The 16846-nt window shown below is 42.9% G+C and overlaps 1 protein-coding gene across 4 annotated transcripts in view; it reads right to left on the reverse strand.

The window, feature by feature from the left end:
* Window positions 1–16846, reverse strand: part of tmem135 (transmembrane protein 135) — a 540960-nt gene that overhangs the window by 81161 nt on the left and 442953 nt on the right. For 3 of the 4 annotated variants that reach the window (XM_043691564.1, XM_043691563.1, XM_043691562.1), the window contains 2 exons: window positions 11047–11088; window positions 3917–4081 (listed from right to left, as the gene is read on the reverse strand). The exons of the other annotated variant lie outside the window; for it this stretch is intronic. In XM_043691564.1, the coding sequence (XP_043547499.1) occupies window positions 3917–4081; window positions 11047–11088 (207 nt within the window). The remainder of the gene's footprint in view (window positions 1–3916; window positions 4082–11046; window positions 11089–16846) is intronic. 4 annotated transcript variants of the gene reach the window in all.

Consider the following 16846-nt stretch of genomic DNA (forward strand, 5'->3'; position numbering starts at 1 on the left):
TCTTTCTTCCTTTTTGGAATGAACTGATCCTGCATCTTCTGCATTATACACAGAAATATCTGCCATTGTTCCTCCACTGTCATATTGCAGCGCTGACGAAAGAACTCGAAGACCTTAGGCTCATCCGAGAAAATGAGATCTTTCTGGACAAGACCTTCAGCGATGGTCTCAAATTGCAGATTGAAGCTTATTGTATTATGGTCACTATTTCCCAATGGCTCCTTCACTTCGAGGTCTCTGACCAATTCTGGTTTGTTACACAATACCAGATCCAGAATTGCCTTCTCCCTGGTCGGCTCCAGCACCAGCTGCTCTAAGAATCCATCTCTGAGGCACTCCACAAAGTCTCTTTCTTGTGGCCCAATACCATCCTAATTCTCCCAATCTACCTGCATGTTAAAATCCCCCATAACAACTGTAGTGACATCTTTGCGACAGGCCAATTTCAGCTCCTTATTTAACTTACATCCGACAGCCAGACTACTGTTTGGGGGCTTGTAGGTGACTCCCAAGAGGGTCTTTTTACCCTTGGTATTTAAGACATATAGCACATTCTCCTCTGTAATATGGGCATTTTTCAAGATGTCACCATCTATATCCACACATTTTATAACTTGCATGTCCTTCTCCACAGTATTGTTTCTCAATTTCTCACCGAGTATTGGGTGGTCTATAGTACAATCACAATAAGGTCAAGCCTTCCTTATTTTTCAGCTCCATGCAAATAATTTACCTTGAGGTATTCCGAGGAATATCATCCCTCGGTACAGATGTAATTTTATCTCTTCGCAAAAACGCCACTCCCTCTCCTCTCTTGCTACCCCTTCTTTCCCACCTACAGCATTTGTATCCTGGAACATTAAGCTGCCAGTCCTGTCCATCCCTGAGCCACGACTCTGTAATTGCTATGAAATCCCAGTCCCATGTTCCTAACCATACCCTGAATTCATCTGCCTTCCCTATAAGGCCTCTTATACTGAAATAAATACACTTTAATTTATCAGTACTACCTCGTTCTTTGCTTTGTTCCTGCCTGTCCTGACTGTTTGACTTGTTCGTTTGCCTAACTGTACCAGTCTCAGAATGATCTGTTTCCTCACTACCTCCCGGGGTCTCCCCACCCCCAACAAACGTACTAGTTTAAATCCTCCCTAGCAAATCACCCTGTTAGTACATTAGCCCCTTTCCAATCCATCCTACCTGTACAGGTCACTTCTATTCCAGAGATTCCAATGACCCAAAAATGTGAACCCTTCTCCCCTGCACCAGTTCCTCAGCTACGCATTCATCTACTCTATCCTCCTATTCCTAACCTTACGAGCTTGTGGTATTGGGTGTAATCCAGGTATTACCACCCTTGAGGACTGCTTTTTTAAATTCCTGCCTAACTTCCTATATTCTCCCTTCGGAATCTCATCTTAATCCCTCCCTATGTTGTTAATTCCAACGTGCACAACGACCTCCTGCTGGTCCCTTTCCCCTTTGTGAATATTCTGCACTCTCTCAGAGATAACCTTAATCCTGGCACCAGGGAGACAACATACCATTTTGATTTCTCACTGTTGCCCGCAGAAACATCTGTACGTGCCTCTGACTAGAGAGTACTCTTTCACAATCGATCACTTGGAACTCGATGTATCCCTCGTTATATTAGAGCCAGTCTTGGTACCAGAAACTAGGCTGTTCCTGCTACATTCCCCTGAGAGTCCATCACCCCCTACATTTTCCAAAACAGTATATTGGTTTGAGATGGGATAGCCACAGGAGACTCCTGCACTACGTGCCTCCGTCTCCTACCTTTCTTGGAGGAAACCCATCTACCTGTCTGTATCTGCAGTTTTTCTCCCTTCCTACTGAAGGAGTAATGAACAGCACTGATGAGGGAAGAGTGGTGAATGTGATCTGTATGGACTTCAGTAAGGCGTTGAACAAGGTTCCTTATGGTAGACTGGTTATCAAGGTTAGATCTCATGGAATACAGGGAGAACTAGCCATTTGGATACAGAACTGGCTCAAAAGTAGAGGAACAGGATGATGGAGGAGGGTTGCTTTTCAGACTGGAGGCCTGTGACCAGTGCCACAAGGATCAGTGTTGGGTCCACTGCTTTTCGTCATTTATATAAACGATTTGGATGTGAGCATGGTTGGTATAGTTAGTAAGTTTGCAGATGACAGCAAAATTGGAGGTGTAATCAACAGCGAAGAAGGTTACCTCAGAGTACAATGGGATCTTGATCAGATGGGCCAATGGGCTGAGGAGTGGTAGATAGTGTTTAATTTAAATAAATGTGAGATGCGGCATGTTGGAAAGGAAAATCAAGGCAGGACTTATATATTTAATGGTAAGGTCCTGGGGATTGTTCCTGAACAAAAAGGCCTTGGAGTGCAGGTTCACAGTTCCTTGAAAGTAGAGTTAAAGGTAGATGGGATAATGAAGAAGGCGCTTGGTATGCTTTCCTTTCTTGGTCAGAGTATTTAGTACAGGAATTGGGAAGTCAAGTTGCAGCTGTACAGACATTGGCTAGGCCACATTTGGAATATTCTGTGCAATTCTGGTTTCCCTCCTTTCAAAAGTATGTTGTGAAACCTGAAAGGGCTCAGAAAAGATTGACAAGGATGTTACCAGGGTTGAAAATGTGTTGCTGGAAAAGCGCAGCAGGTCAGGCAGCATCCAGGGAACAGGAGAATCGACTTATGCCCGAAACGTCGATTCTCCTGTTCCCTGGATGCTGCCTGACCTGCTGCGCTTTTCCAGCAACACATTTTCAGCTCTGATCTCCAGCATCTGCAGACCTCACTTTCTCCTCAAAGATTGTTACCAGGGTTGGAGTATTTGAGCTATAGGGAAAGGCTGAATAGTCTGGGGCTATTCTTCCTGGAGCTTCGAAGGCTGAGGGGTGACTTTATAGAGGTTTATTAAGTCATGAGGGGTATGGATAGTGTAAGTAGACAGGGTCTTTTCTCTGAGGTGGGGGGAATCCAGAACTAGAGTGCGTAGGTTTAGGGTGAGAGGGGAAAGTTTAAAAGGGACCAAAGGGGCAACTTTTTCACACAAAGGGGGTGCTGTGTGTATGGAATGAGCTGACAGAGGAAGTGGTGGAGGCTGGTACAAATGAAAACATTTAAAAGGCATCTGGATGAGTATATGAATAGGAAGGGTTTAGATGGATGTGTGCCAAGTGCTGGCAAATGGTAGTAGATTAATTTAGGATATCTAGTCAGCCTGGACGAGTTGGACCGAAGGGTTTGTTTCCATGCTGTACATCTCTATGACTCTATATCATGCAAATCGGCTGCTATGCTACTTGCATCACAACTGCAGTTAAAAAAATACTTAACTAGTTGCAGAACACTTTGTATCTCCTGAGGTTGTTAAAGACACTAAGTATGTGTTTCTCTTTAAATGAGAGTCTTTTTTTTAAAAAAGACTGGTTATCACATTATCTTCATGGAGAATGCATAAACTTGCAATCTGTTTTTGATGTGCCTGAGCATTCAATGTATTAACTCGTTAAAATAAACGTCCAAGTTTTTAAATTCTTGGCTTATCATCTGATTTTGTTATTTTTAAATGTTGAAGTTAAACCATTTCATATAGGAGGAAGTAAGGACTGCAGATGCTGAAACTCCTGAAGAGCTCACGCTGGAAAAGTCAACTCTCCTGCTCCTCAGATGCTGCCTGACCAGCTGTGCTTTTCCAGCATTACACTCAGAGTCAAATTTTTTTATAACTGATCATGCAATCGGTGTCTACTGAAACTTTGGTCTCTCGCTAATGTAATGAATAATGCCACAGGTTATCTTGACTTATTCAAAAAAATATTTTTCCTATGGCCTCTTGCTTACATTGTTAGACAATGGAAATAATGCCTCTCTCAGACAAAAAATAAGATTGGTAATTGAAATATTTTCTTACATTCTGTCAACAAGTTGTCTTGTCAAGGCTAGCAGAGACTTCTTGGTCTTCTTGTTTGGATCTTCTATTGCCTGGTGCTCAGTCGTCTGACTACTGGGTACACTGATATTCCGCGGTTCTGCCAAAATGGGATGTGTTGGAATTTCTTCCTTTCCAACAATAAACCTAACATATGGGAATCAACAACATCTTTCATGAAGTAAAATGCAAACAAACAGCACTGTGAATCTTTAAATTTCCAATGTGGTGAGTCATTGCATTACTTAAAAAATACAAATCAGGATTGAGGTTGGAAATGATTTAATCTTTACATTTAAATCCAAGGCTCCTTGATAGCTTTGTTACAAATGAATTACCATGTAACTCCCAGTCTGGTTTCAGTCAGCAATCGCAGTTCCGGGAGCAGTTGAAATACCATTTGTGGTTTTGACACCCTTAGGTTAAGGGATGGAAATCATTATTCAAGTTTCAAAATCCAGATAATTGCCTTGTGGCCCAGCTGGAAATTCTGTGTGTTAACACAGAAGGGACAGAGTAACTTGCCAGCATTCAATGCCAAGCATTACATATGAAGCACGGCCATTTCAGTTATGTACAGCAGACATGGACACGGAATTGCTCATTCACACAAATCAAAATTTGAATACAATAAGAAAAAAAAACAAAGTTGAAGACCTCAAAATGTATTAAAGCAAAAATTAACTACTTACACAGGTCATAATTCAGAAATTAAATCAGATAAACAAAAACCTGGCAAATTTATGCTACTAATGCACAAGGAAAACACTGGTGACTTGTAATTGAAACCATCTGTAATTTACATTGACAATACCACATTTTAGACATCAGGTCATCAATGGAGTTGTGATATTCCAGATGCACTACAAGAATTCAGGCATTTCTGCCATATTTGTAGGCTTCATAACACAGAGATTGACAGTTTGGTAATGCTGGTTACAGTCTACCTCATTATCTTCAACAAATACACCAGTCATTAATATCAATTAATAGCTCTGATACAATAAAGCGATTTCTTTTAAATTTAACAAGTTGAGAGTCATAATATTTCAAAGTGCAGATGTTTTATCTATAAATTAGTGAAGGCAGATTCAATGGTTTCTATTTATTATTTTTAATTATTCTATTCTTTCTCATTATTCTATTTATATTCTTACCAAGATCTGAAAAAAAATTACTATAAAATTCAATACTGCTTTAAAATTGAAGTTGATTTTCAACTTCTACCTTCTTCAGTTTTTACCTAAGTTCTCATGAATAATGCTATTTTGAAACACTCACAAGAGTGTCTTTTTCAGAGTCTTTACATCGCCCGTCGATGTTTTGGACTCTCTAGCATCACCACAGTCCAAGAGTACTGGTGGTACTGGGTATTGGTGGTCCTCCATCGGTCTGGTATCAGACTGATTGTGTTTTTGGTGGGCCGCGTCCCTGTTTTTTATTTTTATCTTTTTTTTAGCAGGGGTTGGCCGGTCCTGGTCTCCGGCCAGAGCCGGTTAATGGTAGTTTGCTCACTTATCACTAAAGAGTTGTAATACTTCGAGTCTCAGTGATAATGTGAATCTGGATGTCTTTTGGGCGAAGGTTTCAAATCTTTCTATGCCGAAGAATTTCATTAGGCTGTTTTTCAGGCCCAGACACTTGCCTCGAGCGCCCATCACAAAGCGAAAATACTTAGGTTCAGAGCCTCCCATCAATTCCGTTGTCTCGGTGTTAAGGTGTTTATATTTCTCGCCTTCCTCACGCTATGCCATTTCCAGTGCTTTGCTGTCATTTTTGTACCGCTCTGTGACATCGACTACCACGATATTTTGATCTTTCTTAAACATGAGATCGGGTTTCCACAGTGAGCCGTCTTTTGCAAATAACCTGGGCTCAACGTACAATGCCCAGCTGTACTTACTGATATGCTTTTGCAGCTGGTCTGTGATCTTATTATGGTGTTTTATTCAAGCGTTTTTGACAAATGGGCAGCATCCTGACATGTGTGAGATGTCTCACACCTTCAGCAAGTTTTGTTTCTATTCGGTCTTTTCCTTGATAGGGTGGCTCTTGTTGGTAATAGATTACATTGCAAGAGCAAGCTGTTTATAAACTGTGAGGATTTCTGTTGGATTGCTGATTTCAGCCACGTGTTAGAGATCCTGTTGTCTCCGAAATACTGGATGCCTGTCCCTTGACATTTCAGTCTTCGCCACTTTTCAAATTCCCACTCTCACCATCCTGCATATCTGTTGGGCAGTTTTTGTCGCCCGGCGTCTGCCTCCTGGAGTGCTGACATAATGGCCTGGATGTGTGTCATCAGGACCATTTCCCCTTCGCTGCCGTTTTGGCTGCTGGTCGGAAATCTTCAATTTATTTAAGGACTTTGAGCTTGTGCAGTCCTGCAACGGTGTCTGTGTTGCATTCTCCTTTATCCTGAAAGGAGGCCCGAATTATCACATTGTTGGACATCTCTAGTGCCTCCCGTTTGTGGAGGATCATGGATAGAATTTGCACCTCCAGTTTTGGGATGGCTAGACCACCGTTCCTGTTGCTGGCATACAGGACTACATCAGTGGTATGAGGTGGAAGGTGGCATTACGGATGATCTGGTTCAGTTTTATAAGTGTGCATTGAGATGCTTCGGATAGGATCAGATGGAAATACAATCTGGGGATATCATGAGTTTTTAGGATCTCCAGCCATTGCCTTGGTCGGAGAGATGTTGCCTGTATTCCTTTAACCCAGGTCTTAAGCCTCTCCTCCCATTCTCCTTCTGACACACCTGCCCACAGATCGATACGGGCACCCAGGTATTTCTCTGTATCGCCTGGGGATATATAAGCTATGGATTCACTGCGCAGCTTCCAGTTATTGAAGTGGCTGTTTCAGAAGGTCTTCCTCTTTAACATAAAATGGAAGCCCTTTGTCTTCGCAATGTTAATACTGAGACCCGTATGGTCACAATATGACTGGAGCAGCCTCAGATTCATCGCCATACCGGTGTGAGTGTCAGTCAGAAGATCTATGTCATCTGCGATGGCCAAAGTCGAGCAGTTGACTCTTCTGCCACCCAGGAGCATGGCGATGTTAGCAATGTTAAATGATACTGGTGAGAGTGGGTTGCCCTACTATACGCAGCACAGTGGCACAGTGGGTGGGCAGCACGGTGGCACAGTGGTTAGCACTATTGCCTCACAGCGCCAGAGACCTGGGTTCAATTCCCACCTCGGGCAACTGTGTGGAGTTTGCACATTCTTCCCGTGTCTGCATGGGTTTCCTCTGGGTGCTCTGGTTTCCTCCCACAGTCCAAAACGCGCAGTTAGGTGAATTGACAACACTAAATTGCCGGTAGTGTTAGCTGAAGGAGGGGAATTGGTCTGGGTGGGTTTCTCTTCAGAGTGTCGGTGTGGATTTGTTGGGCCGAGGGTCTGTTTTAAAAAATTCTCAAGGTCAGGTTCGTAGGAGAGTAGTCTGACACAGAACAAACGACCAAGAGGCGAGTCTGCTAGAATATGAGCATTTTATTCCCCGCAGCGTCGCCACAACCAGGTCTCATACTTACAACGGGTCTGGCTTATACTCACTCTACATGTTACCGGAACTGGGAGCCGTCAGTTCTCGTAGAGCGGTTGCCAACAACCCACGCTCGGCGGTTAAACGTAACCCCGGAGCAGACTCACCGAACTGGAGACTTTTCCAGCTGATATACTCTTTTCCAGATATAAACATTCATGTGAACAGCAGAGCAAGGCTAAAAAACACATTCCATTCTGGTTACATACAGATAAGAAGATTCACACGGGGAGGTGTGTAATAAGATTCACACGGGACTAAGCAACACCTCCATTCCGGTTAGATTCACACATGTATTGGGACATAATTTTTAACCGTTTCACCACATTCCACTGCTTGGCCCAATACATGTGTTACATTATGATTCACACATGTATTGGGACATAATTTTACACCACAGGGTCCTGTTTCCACACTGCAAGTAATCCAATCTAATCAATGTTTATTGGGGTGGTACTGGTACCGTTCCCTTCCACCATGTTGTATTGCCAGTGTAGAGATCCTTGATCAGACCTACAAAGGCTTTGGGAGGTTGTGCTCTTTGTAAAGTTTTCAGTAGTAGCTTGTGCCCAACTGAGTTGAACACTTTCGCCAGATCAACAAAGACAACTGAGAGGTCCTTGCAGTTATGCTTTGCTCCCTTAATGATGTTCTCGAGGATGACAATGTTTTCATTGCATCTGGGAGTGGCTGCTAAGAACCCCTTTTGCCTGTTGTTAATTTCGACTGTTTCACTGAGGCATTTTGCCTTTATTTTCGTGAACGTTCGTAGCAGATCAGACCAATAGTTATCGGCCGCCAGTTGTCGGCCGCCAGTTGTCGATGTTTTTCAGGAGGTCTTTATCCTCACTTAGGAATCAAGACTGTTTGACTCTTTCTCAGTGATTCTGCTATCCTGCTTGATTTGAGCCAGAGGGAGAAGAGTCGGTGTAGATACGTTTCCTCCTCTTCATGGATTAATCGTATATCGCTCAGTTTCAGGCCGTCTGGTCCAGTGGCAATGTGCGTGTTCATCCCCCTTGATGGGTGCCTCGACATCTTCTACCTCTAGGGGTTTCATCAAGGATCCGTCATCTACGTTCCCGGTATATGGGGCGTACTTATTGAGGTTTGATTTCTGGTTCGGTATCGACAGTTTCTCACGGAAACATGCCTCCAGTCCCTCTTTTGAGAGAGGACAAGTGGATGAGGTCAGCACTCCCATGATCCCACAAGCTAGTTGGTGCCGGTTGGTTTTGTAGTGCTGCTGTATCGCTCTAAAACAGCGCTCTACATGCTGCCCATGTTTTCTTTGTCCCGGTGTTGTTACTGGTCTTTTGGTATTTATTAGCCTGGTCTTTCAGAAGCTTATTTTGTTTTTTCTGTCTCTCCCTACTATTCATTAGTAGGTTGATAATACTTTCCATCAGGTAAGTGTGTCCAGGTAGTTCCTCGCGCTAAAGAGCTCCTCAACTTGTGTTAGCTGGTCATCTATGTCCCTATGCTTAGAGATGGAGGCTGGTGTTCTGCAGCTGGCTCTCTGGCACAGGTTTGGATCATTGAAATTTTCCTGGACCTCTCTGCCTCCGATTCGTGCGAGTCACTGGTTATGCTTGACTTGTTTGGGTTTGGACCTTTGTCAGGGTGTTTGCAAGGTTTTTGCATTTGTCCAAGATGTGCTTGGGTGTTTTCATTTTAAGGATGCTGACAATCGATTTATTCATGAATTTGCATCCTGCAAATCTCACTTCTCGTTCCCTCAGGAGTGCCATCTCCTCCTGTGACTACACGCGATCACTTCTCCCTGGTTGAGTGCAGTTTTGAGGAGATTTTCATTCCGTAGAATAGGATGTTGAGGCCTCTCGTGTTGACCAAATCTTGCCTGAATTGTAAACTATTGGTTACATGCGCTGCATGCAAAGTCCCCTGTTGGAGGGGGTTTCTTACCTTTGCATTTGGGGTAATGGCAGGAGATTGCGTGGTACTCTCCTGCTTTGTCGCAGCATTAACATTTTGTTCGAATGTTCTTAATTTTGTGCACTTTAGTCATATGGGGCAGCACAGTGGCTCAGTGGTTAGCACTGCTGCCTCACAGCACCAGGGTCCCAGGTTCGATTCCAGCCTTGGGTGACTGTCTGTGTGGAGTTTGCACATTCTCCCCGTGTCTGTGTGGGTTTCCTCCGGGTGCTCCGGTTTCCTCCCACAGTCCAAAGATGTGCAGGTCAGGTGAATTGGCTATGCTAAATTGCCCGTAGTGTTAGCTGCATCAGTCAGAGGGAAATGGGTCGGTGGGTTACTCTTCGGAGGGTCAGTGTGGACTTGTTGGGCCGAAGGGCCTGCTTCCATGCTGTAGGGAATCTAATCTAATCTGAATCTTAAACAGGCTCACCATGGGGACGAGAGTGTTGCAATCCTTGCAAAACAGCCCGTTGATGGGGTAATGGATTATTACCTCCTGGACAGATGTTCTGACATATACTGTTTCGATCATAACTCCTCCTATGAAGGCAGTTGTCTTGGCTGTCATATCACCAGTCTTGGTTTCAGTCTCTTTAGCCATATGGTCTGTGCCCTGTATTGAAATTTGATAACTCTTGCTGTCGAAGGTTTGGGTAGTCATGCTTATCCCGTCTAGAGGGTGGGCCACCCACACAGTTCCTTCTCTAACTTATCTATCTCATCTACTGGATGAGCCGGCTCCCTAACAGGGGTGGCCAGCTCAGCTGCATGTAGAGCAGGAGATATCATCTCAAGATCGCTGTCTCGGTTTGAATCGAGATGGATCTTGTTGCCGGTTTTGTTGAGCAGGCACATTTACAACCTAATGACTTAACACAGCTCGCAGTTGTGGACAAGGCTGCGGGGAAGTTGTTTATCCGGGACACTTCCCAGCCGGATTGTTCCAGTGAAAATGGAAAACTCATGACTTTTGAAAGCCATACCGAGGTATCTGATCTGCGTGGACCATGGCCGACTCACACTTTTTCTCAGTCGTTTTGTCACTCAGCAGCCAAGGCTACTGAGCTTACCAGCGGTGCCAACGAGGTGGCATGACACCAACTATGTGCCAAAAATATGTCAAAACGTCATTGTTACTCCCGCCTTAGGAAGAGCTGCTTTTACTTCCTGCAAAAAGAATGCCATCAGTCTGACATTGTACAAATACAACCAAGGGAGAAAGTGAGAACTGCAGATGCTGGAGATCAGAGTTGAGAGTGTGGGGTCAGGCAACAGCAGGTCAGGCAACACCCGAGGAGCAGGAGAATTGACATTTCAGACATACTCCCTTCATAATAGTATGAATAGTTTGGGAAACTTGGTTGGCATGGACGTGTTGGACCAAAGGGTTTGTTTCTGTGTTATGTGACTCTATGACTAATTCAGCAACAGCTATACACAGGCGTTGATCATCTTTATTTAAAGTGGTGTCATCCAGGTTGCACAATCCTGAAACTGGAACAGAAGCTATCCATAATAGAAAGCTTCTTTGTAAACTTTTATGTAACTGCATTTATGTTTATTGTTTAGTCTTGTGAGCAAAAAAAATTTAGAAAATTCACATTTGATCTACTTACTTGAGTGCTGAGAAAGCAAATCCCTTGAGGCCATCTTTGCATCTGGAAAACAAATGTCACTTGATTCATACATGCAGTTAAAACTGCCATAAAGCATGTATATTCTGCTGTAATGTCTGGTGACTTATATTCTTTTACATACTGTTTTCAGCAAAGAAACAACCATTCAGCCCAATAGATCCAGGTTCCATATGACGTCCCTCCAATCATTCTTTCTCAAGTCTCATCAACATAACTATTCTGCTCCTTTTTCATTATTCTATTCATTGTTTGGGTAAAAAAAGTTCCCTTGCTAAAGTCCCTATAGGAATTATTAGTAAATATTCTATATTTGGGGTAAAGGGTAAAACAGAATGAAAAAAAGTTAAAATTTCTACCTTTGATCTCTATTTCTTTAAACTTCTGCTGGAAAGAACATATCAGAGAAAGGTGGCAACAACAATGTCAAATCCAATACCGTATCTCAAGATGGATTACACGCAGACAACGTAAACTGGAGCCCACACCTGAATCTACTCTCCCCTAAGCCACATACTTCAAAGCTCCTAGGACTGAAGGAATCATACCTCAGCTGGATTCAATGTCTTCAGGTAAAGAACAGGAGAGAAAAGAAAAAATAGACGTTTCAGGGAAAAATGGGAAAGTAGTGTAAATACTAATATACAGAAATTTACCAGATCATACATTTCAATCTTCTGCAAATTCAGTTAGCAACTGCCTACAAGGTGAAAGGAATGGAGGTCACTGATTTTCTTGAGATAGAGCTGATGGCAAAATCAGACAAAGTTGTTATGGCACAGAAGGAGACCATTTGGCTCATTGCGCCTTACCAACTCTTCAGTCCAACATCATTAACCTGTGTTAATCTCCTGCATTTTTTCCATACATTTCAACACTATAATCATCCAATGTTCTCTTGAATGCCTAATTGAACCCGCCTCCACGACACTTTCAGGCAATGCATTCCATACTATATTAACTCTCAGTATGAAAATGTTTCTCACGATCACTTTTGCTTCATTTGCATATCACTTTAAATATATATGCTCTTGTTCCTCTTCTCTAACCATCCTGCTCACAATTTTAAAAACCGGTGTCAAATCTTGTCTCAGCCTTCTTCCTTCCAAGGAGAACAGTGCCAATTTCTTCTATCAATCCTCATAACGGAAGCTTCACATACCTGGAACTATTTCTGTAAATCACTTTTGCTCTCTCTCCAATGCATTCACATCATTCTAATAATGTGGCACCACAACTGTAAACAAAGCTCCAACTGAGGCCTAACAAGTGTCTTGTACAAGTTCAACATCATCTTTTTGTAATCTATGCCCGTATTAATAGATCTGAGGATATTGTATTCTTATTAACTGCACCTGCCATGCCACCTTCAATAATCTGTGCGACGTTTATACCCAAGGTCACTTTGCTGCTGCCCTCCCTCCAGAAAATACCCTCTATTATATTCAAACAAAGAAATGCAGATCAGAAACAGAAATAGAAATTGCTGGAGAAACTCAGCAGACCTGGCATCATCTATGGAGATAAAGCAGAGTTAACATTTTGAGTTTAGTGACCCTTCTTATTTTGTATTGTCTTTCAATGCTCTCCCTACTGAAGTGCAGTACATCATACTTCTCTGCATTGAGCCTGTCACCAGTTACCCACTCCAATAACTTGTCAATGCCCTTTCAGAGTTACATATTGTTCTCCCCACAGTTTAGAATTCTTCCAAGTTTCAGGTCATCTACAAAGTTGTCCCCTGCACACCAATATCCTGATTGTTAACATAGATCAGGAAAACCAAGGGTCCCAGTACTGACCCCTGGGGAACTCCACTATTAAACTTCATTGATCATTACTTTCTGTTTCCTATCAATCAGCCAATTTGTATCCATATTGTCAATGTCTCTTTTGTACATGACAAATCTTCCTCACAAATCTTGCTTGGCACTGTATCAAATGCTTTCTGAAAATCCATGTATACCACATCAACTGCAATACCCTATCAGGACTCTTACCTCTTCAAAGAATTCCAGCAAGTTAGTTAAACACAATTTGCCCTCTAAGAATCCATGCTGATGATTCCTAATCAATGTACCTTCTTCCATGTGACTACTAATTCTATCCCAAATAACTGTCTCTAGAAGCGTCCCACCACTGAAGTTAAAGTGACTGGTCAGTAATTGTTTGGATTCTCCTTACACGCTTTCCTAAACAAGGCTGTACTGTTCAAAATTCTCAAATCCTCCCAGAGTCCAGCGAAGACCAAAAGATCTTGGCCAGTAACCCCTGCAATTTCTACCCTCAGGCCCTTCAAAATACTTGGATGCATCTCACCCCGTCCTGGGGCCTCATCAGCTTTAAGTACCAACAGTAAATTGAAGACACTTACCTTCTTAATTGTGCACCCTTCTAATGACAGAGTTTCCTCTCTGTCACCATGGCCTTGGCAGTATTCTCCATTTTTGTACAGACAGAAGCAAAGTATTAATTTAACATCTCAGCCATTCTCCCTGCCTTCAGACATAAATCCCTTTATGGGCCTCTAATGAGCCTTACCCTTCCTTTAGCTACTCTTTTACTATTTATGTGACTTTGGAATTCCCCTTTATGTTAGTTGCTAGTTTTTTCCCATAATTCCTCTTTGCTTCTCTTATTTGCTTTTACACCTGCCTCTAAACCTTCATATTGTTCTTGGTTCTCAATCATAATTTGCCGCACAGCTGTCATATATTTTTTCTTCTTCTGCTAATCTCAATCTCCTTTTGTCATCCATGCAACTCCAGACTTTTTTTTGTCCAATCTTTTCCATTTGAGTTCTTGTTCCATCTCTGCCAATTAAGTTTTCTTATTTTGGATTGTTGCATGTCATTCTCCAACATCATGTTGAACCTTATGATATAATTACTTGTGCCTCCCATAATTCCCTGGGACAATTGATCCACTTGGCCCATGTCATTTCCAAGGACCAAGTCTAAAAGTGCGTTCTTTCTTGTTGGACTGGACAAACACTGATGTAGGAAACTCTCCTGAACACCTGGCCCTCGCCACCAGTATCCCCAGTCTATATGTGAGTAACTGAATTCCCTCAATATTCTATAATGTTGCCGTTTCTCTGTAATTTCTCTGCAGATTTGTTCCTCTTCATACTAGTTGGTGGTCTACAGATCACAGAGTAATGTAATTGTAACCTTTTTATTCTTTAGTTCTAGCCAAAATGGCTCTATCCTTCAACCCAGAGACATCTTCCTTCTCCAGCACTGCAAAAACCCTCTCTAATCAATACTGCTACCCTTTTCTTTTCCTCCCTTTTCACCTTGCACCTAGGAATATTTAATACGCAATCTTCCTTGAGTCAGGTTTCTGTTATTGCCACATCATATTTTCACATTGCAATCTACACCTGTAACTCCCAACTTTATTCGCTATATTCCATACATTTACAAATATGCATACTAACTCTGTTTTAGACCATTTCTCACATTTTACGCCAACTTCACATATTATTTTGCTATTCTCTATGTGAGTGCCAGCTAAATTTTGCAAAACCTAGTAGTCTGGTCTACTGTTTTCTCTTGGTTCCCCAATTCCTGCCAAGTTAATTTGAAGCCCTCCCAACAGCACTAGCAAAACCACTTTGCAAGAAACTCAGTCCCAGTCATGACAGGGGAGAATGTGTTGGAGAAACTTGGTGGTGAACTGAGAAACCTGATTTCAAGCTTTTACTTAATACTAAATTTACCTCTAAAATGCAACATTATTTTGTTAGGGGGAAATGATAGCAATATCACAGGCCTAACAGTTCTCTCATCTTGGAGGTATAGTTTCAAATCCCACCACAATGGTTAATGACATTTAAATTCAATTAATAAATGGCAACAATAAAATTAGTCTTAGTAACAGTGATCATGACAACTGACATCAATTGTTGTAAAATTCCATCTGGCTCACAAATGCCTTTAAGGGATGGAAATCTGCCATCTCTAGCCAGTTTAGTGAAAACACCAGACCCATTGCAATGTATTTGTTTTTTAACTGCCCTGAAGAACAGACTAACTGCTCTGAAGAACAATAAAGATTGCTAGCAGCAACCACATCCCTACAAAGAATACAGTAAAAAAATTTACAATTACCTGCCTAAAAATGCTACATTTGCTGACACTGATGCAATGACTCACAAATGTGCATACTTCAGGGGGACACAGCCAGACTGGGGAAGAAAAGATTAGGGTTGAGGCATGAGAGTGGTGTGTGGTGGGGAAATGAACAATCTGGACGGTGGGGAGAGAGAGAGAGGTAGACAAATGATCGGGACTTTGGGGAAGGGAGACATTGTTACATCGAGGGTGAAGAGATTGTGACATAGTAGATAGGGTGGTCAAGAGATTGGGACTGCAGTGAAGCGTTCAGGAGGACCTGGGATGGGAAGAGGGTGGGATTTTTGAGATCTGGGAGAGAACTAGAGGGGTGGTTTTGGTGGGCCTTAAGAGGAGCCTAGAGGCCAGGAGGCTGTCTCCCCGTTTGTATCCCTTCTACATAGAACATAGAAAAATACAGCGCAGTACAGGCCCTTTGGCCCTCGATGTTGCGCCGATCCAAGCCCACCTAACCTACACTAGCCCACTATCCTGCATATACCTATCCAATGCCCGTTTAAATGCCCATAAAGAGGGAGAGAGTGAGGTCTGCAGATGCTGGAGATCAGAGCTGGAAATGTGTTGCTGGAAAAGCGCAGCAAGTCAGGCAGCATCCAGGGAACAGGAGAATCGACGTTTCGGGCATAAGCCTTTCTTCAGGAATGAGGAAAGTCTGTCCAGCAGGCTAAGATAAAAGGTAGGGAGGAGGGACTTGGGGGAGGGGCGTCGGAAATGTGATAGGTGGAAAGAGGTCAAGGTGAGGGTGATAGGTCAGACTGGGGTGGGGGCGGAGAGGGCGGGAAGAAGATTGCAGGTTAGGAAGGCGGTGCTGAATTCGATGGATTTGACTGAGACAAATGACTCAGTTATTAAATGACTTTGAGCTGTTGGAAAACAGCAGTGACAATGGAGTGAATAACACCGCAGTCTCAAATCACGTTCTGTGGGCATCTGCTGTATTATTTAATGACACTGATCAAAGGCAGGGATTTGCAGAATTGTCATGGGTTTTTATCTTTCAAAGTCAAACTTTCCAACGCCGCGGAAGACCTAAACATGGAGGAAATTGTCCTTTATCTCAGTGGTAGCACACTTTCCCTGAGACAGCGGTTAAGAGTTCAAGACCCACTTTAGTACCTGAGCACCTCACACATGTTGACATTTCTCGCTGCACTGTCAGGAGATGTAGAGGAGGCAGGGGCCTTGTGGTATTATCGCTGCAGTGTTAACCCTGAGACCCTGGTAATGTTCTGGAAACCCAGGTTTGAATTCTGCTATGGCAGATGGTCAAATTTGTATTTAATTAAAAACAAAATCTAGGGTTAAGAGTCTAATGATGACCACGAAACTGTTGTTGATTTTCGGAGAAACTCATTTGGTTCTCCTTTAGACAATAGACAATAGGTGCAGGAGTAGGCTATTTTGCCCTTCGAGCCTGCACCGCCATTCAATATGATCGTGGCTGATCATCCTTAATCAGTATCCTGTTCCTGCCTTATCTCCATAACCCTTGATTCCACTATCCTTGAGAGCTCTATCCAACTCTTTCTTAAATGAATCCAGAGACTGGGCCTCCACTGCCCACTCGGGCAGAGCATTCCACACAGCCACCACTCTCTGAGTGAAGACGTTTCTCCTCATCTCTGACCTAAATGGTCTACCCC

This window comes from Chiloscyllium plagiosum, chromosome 6 (assembly GCF_004010195.1).
Source record: "Chiloscyllium plagiosum isolate BGI_BamShark_2017 chromosome 6, ASM401019v2, whole genome shotgun sequence".
NCBI lineage: Eukaryota > Metazoa > Chordata > Chondrichthyes > Orectolobiformes > Hemiscylliidae > Chiloscyllium > Chiloscyllium plagiosum.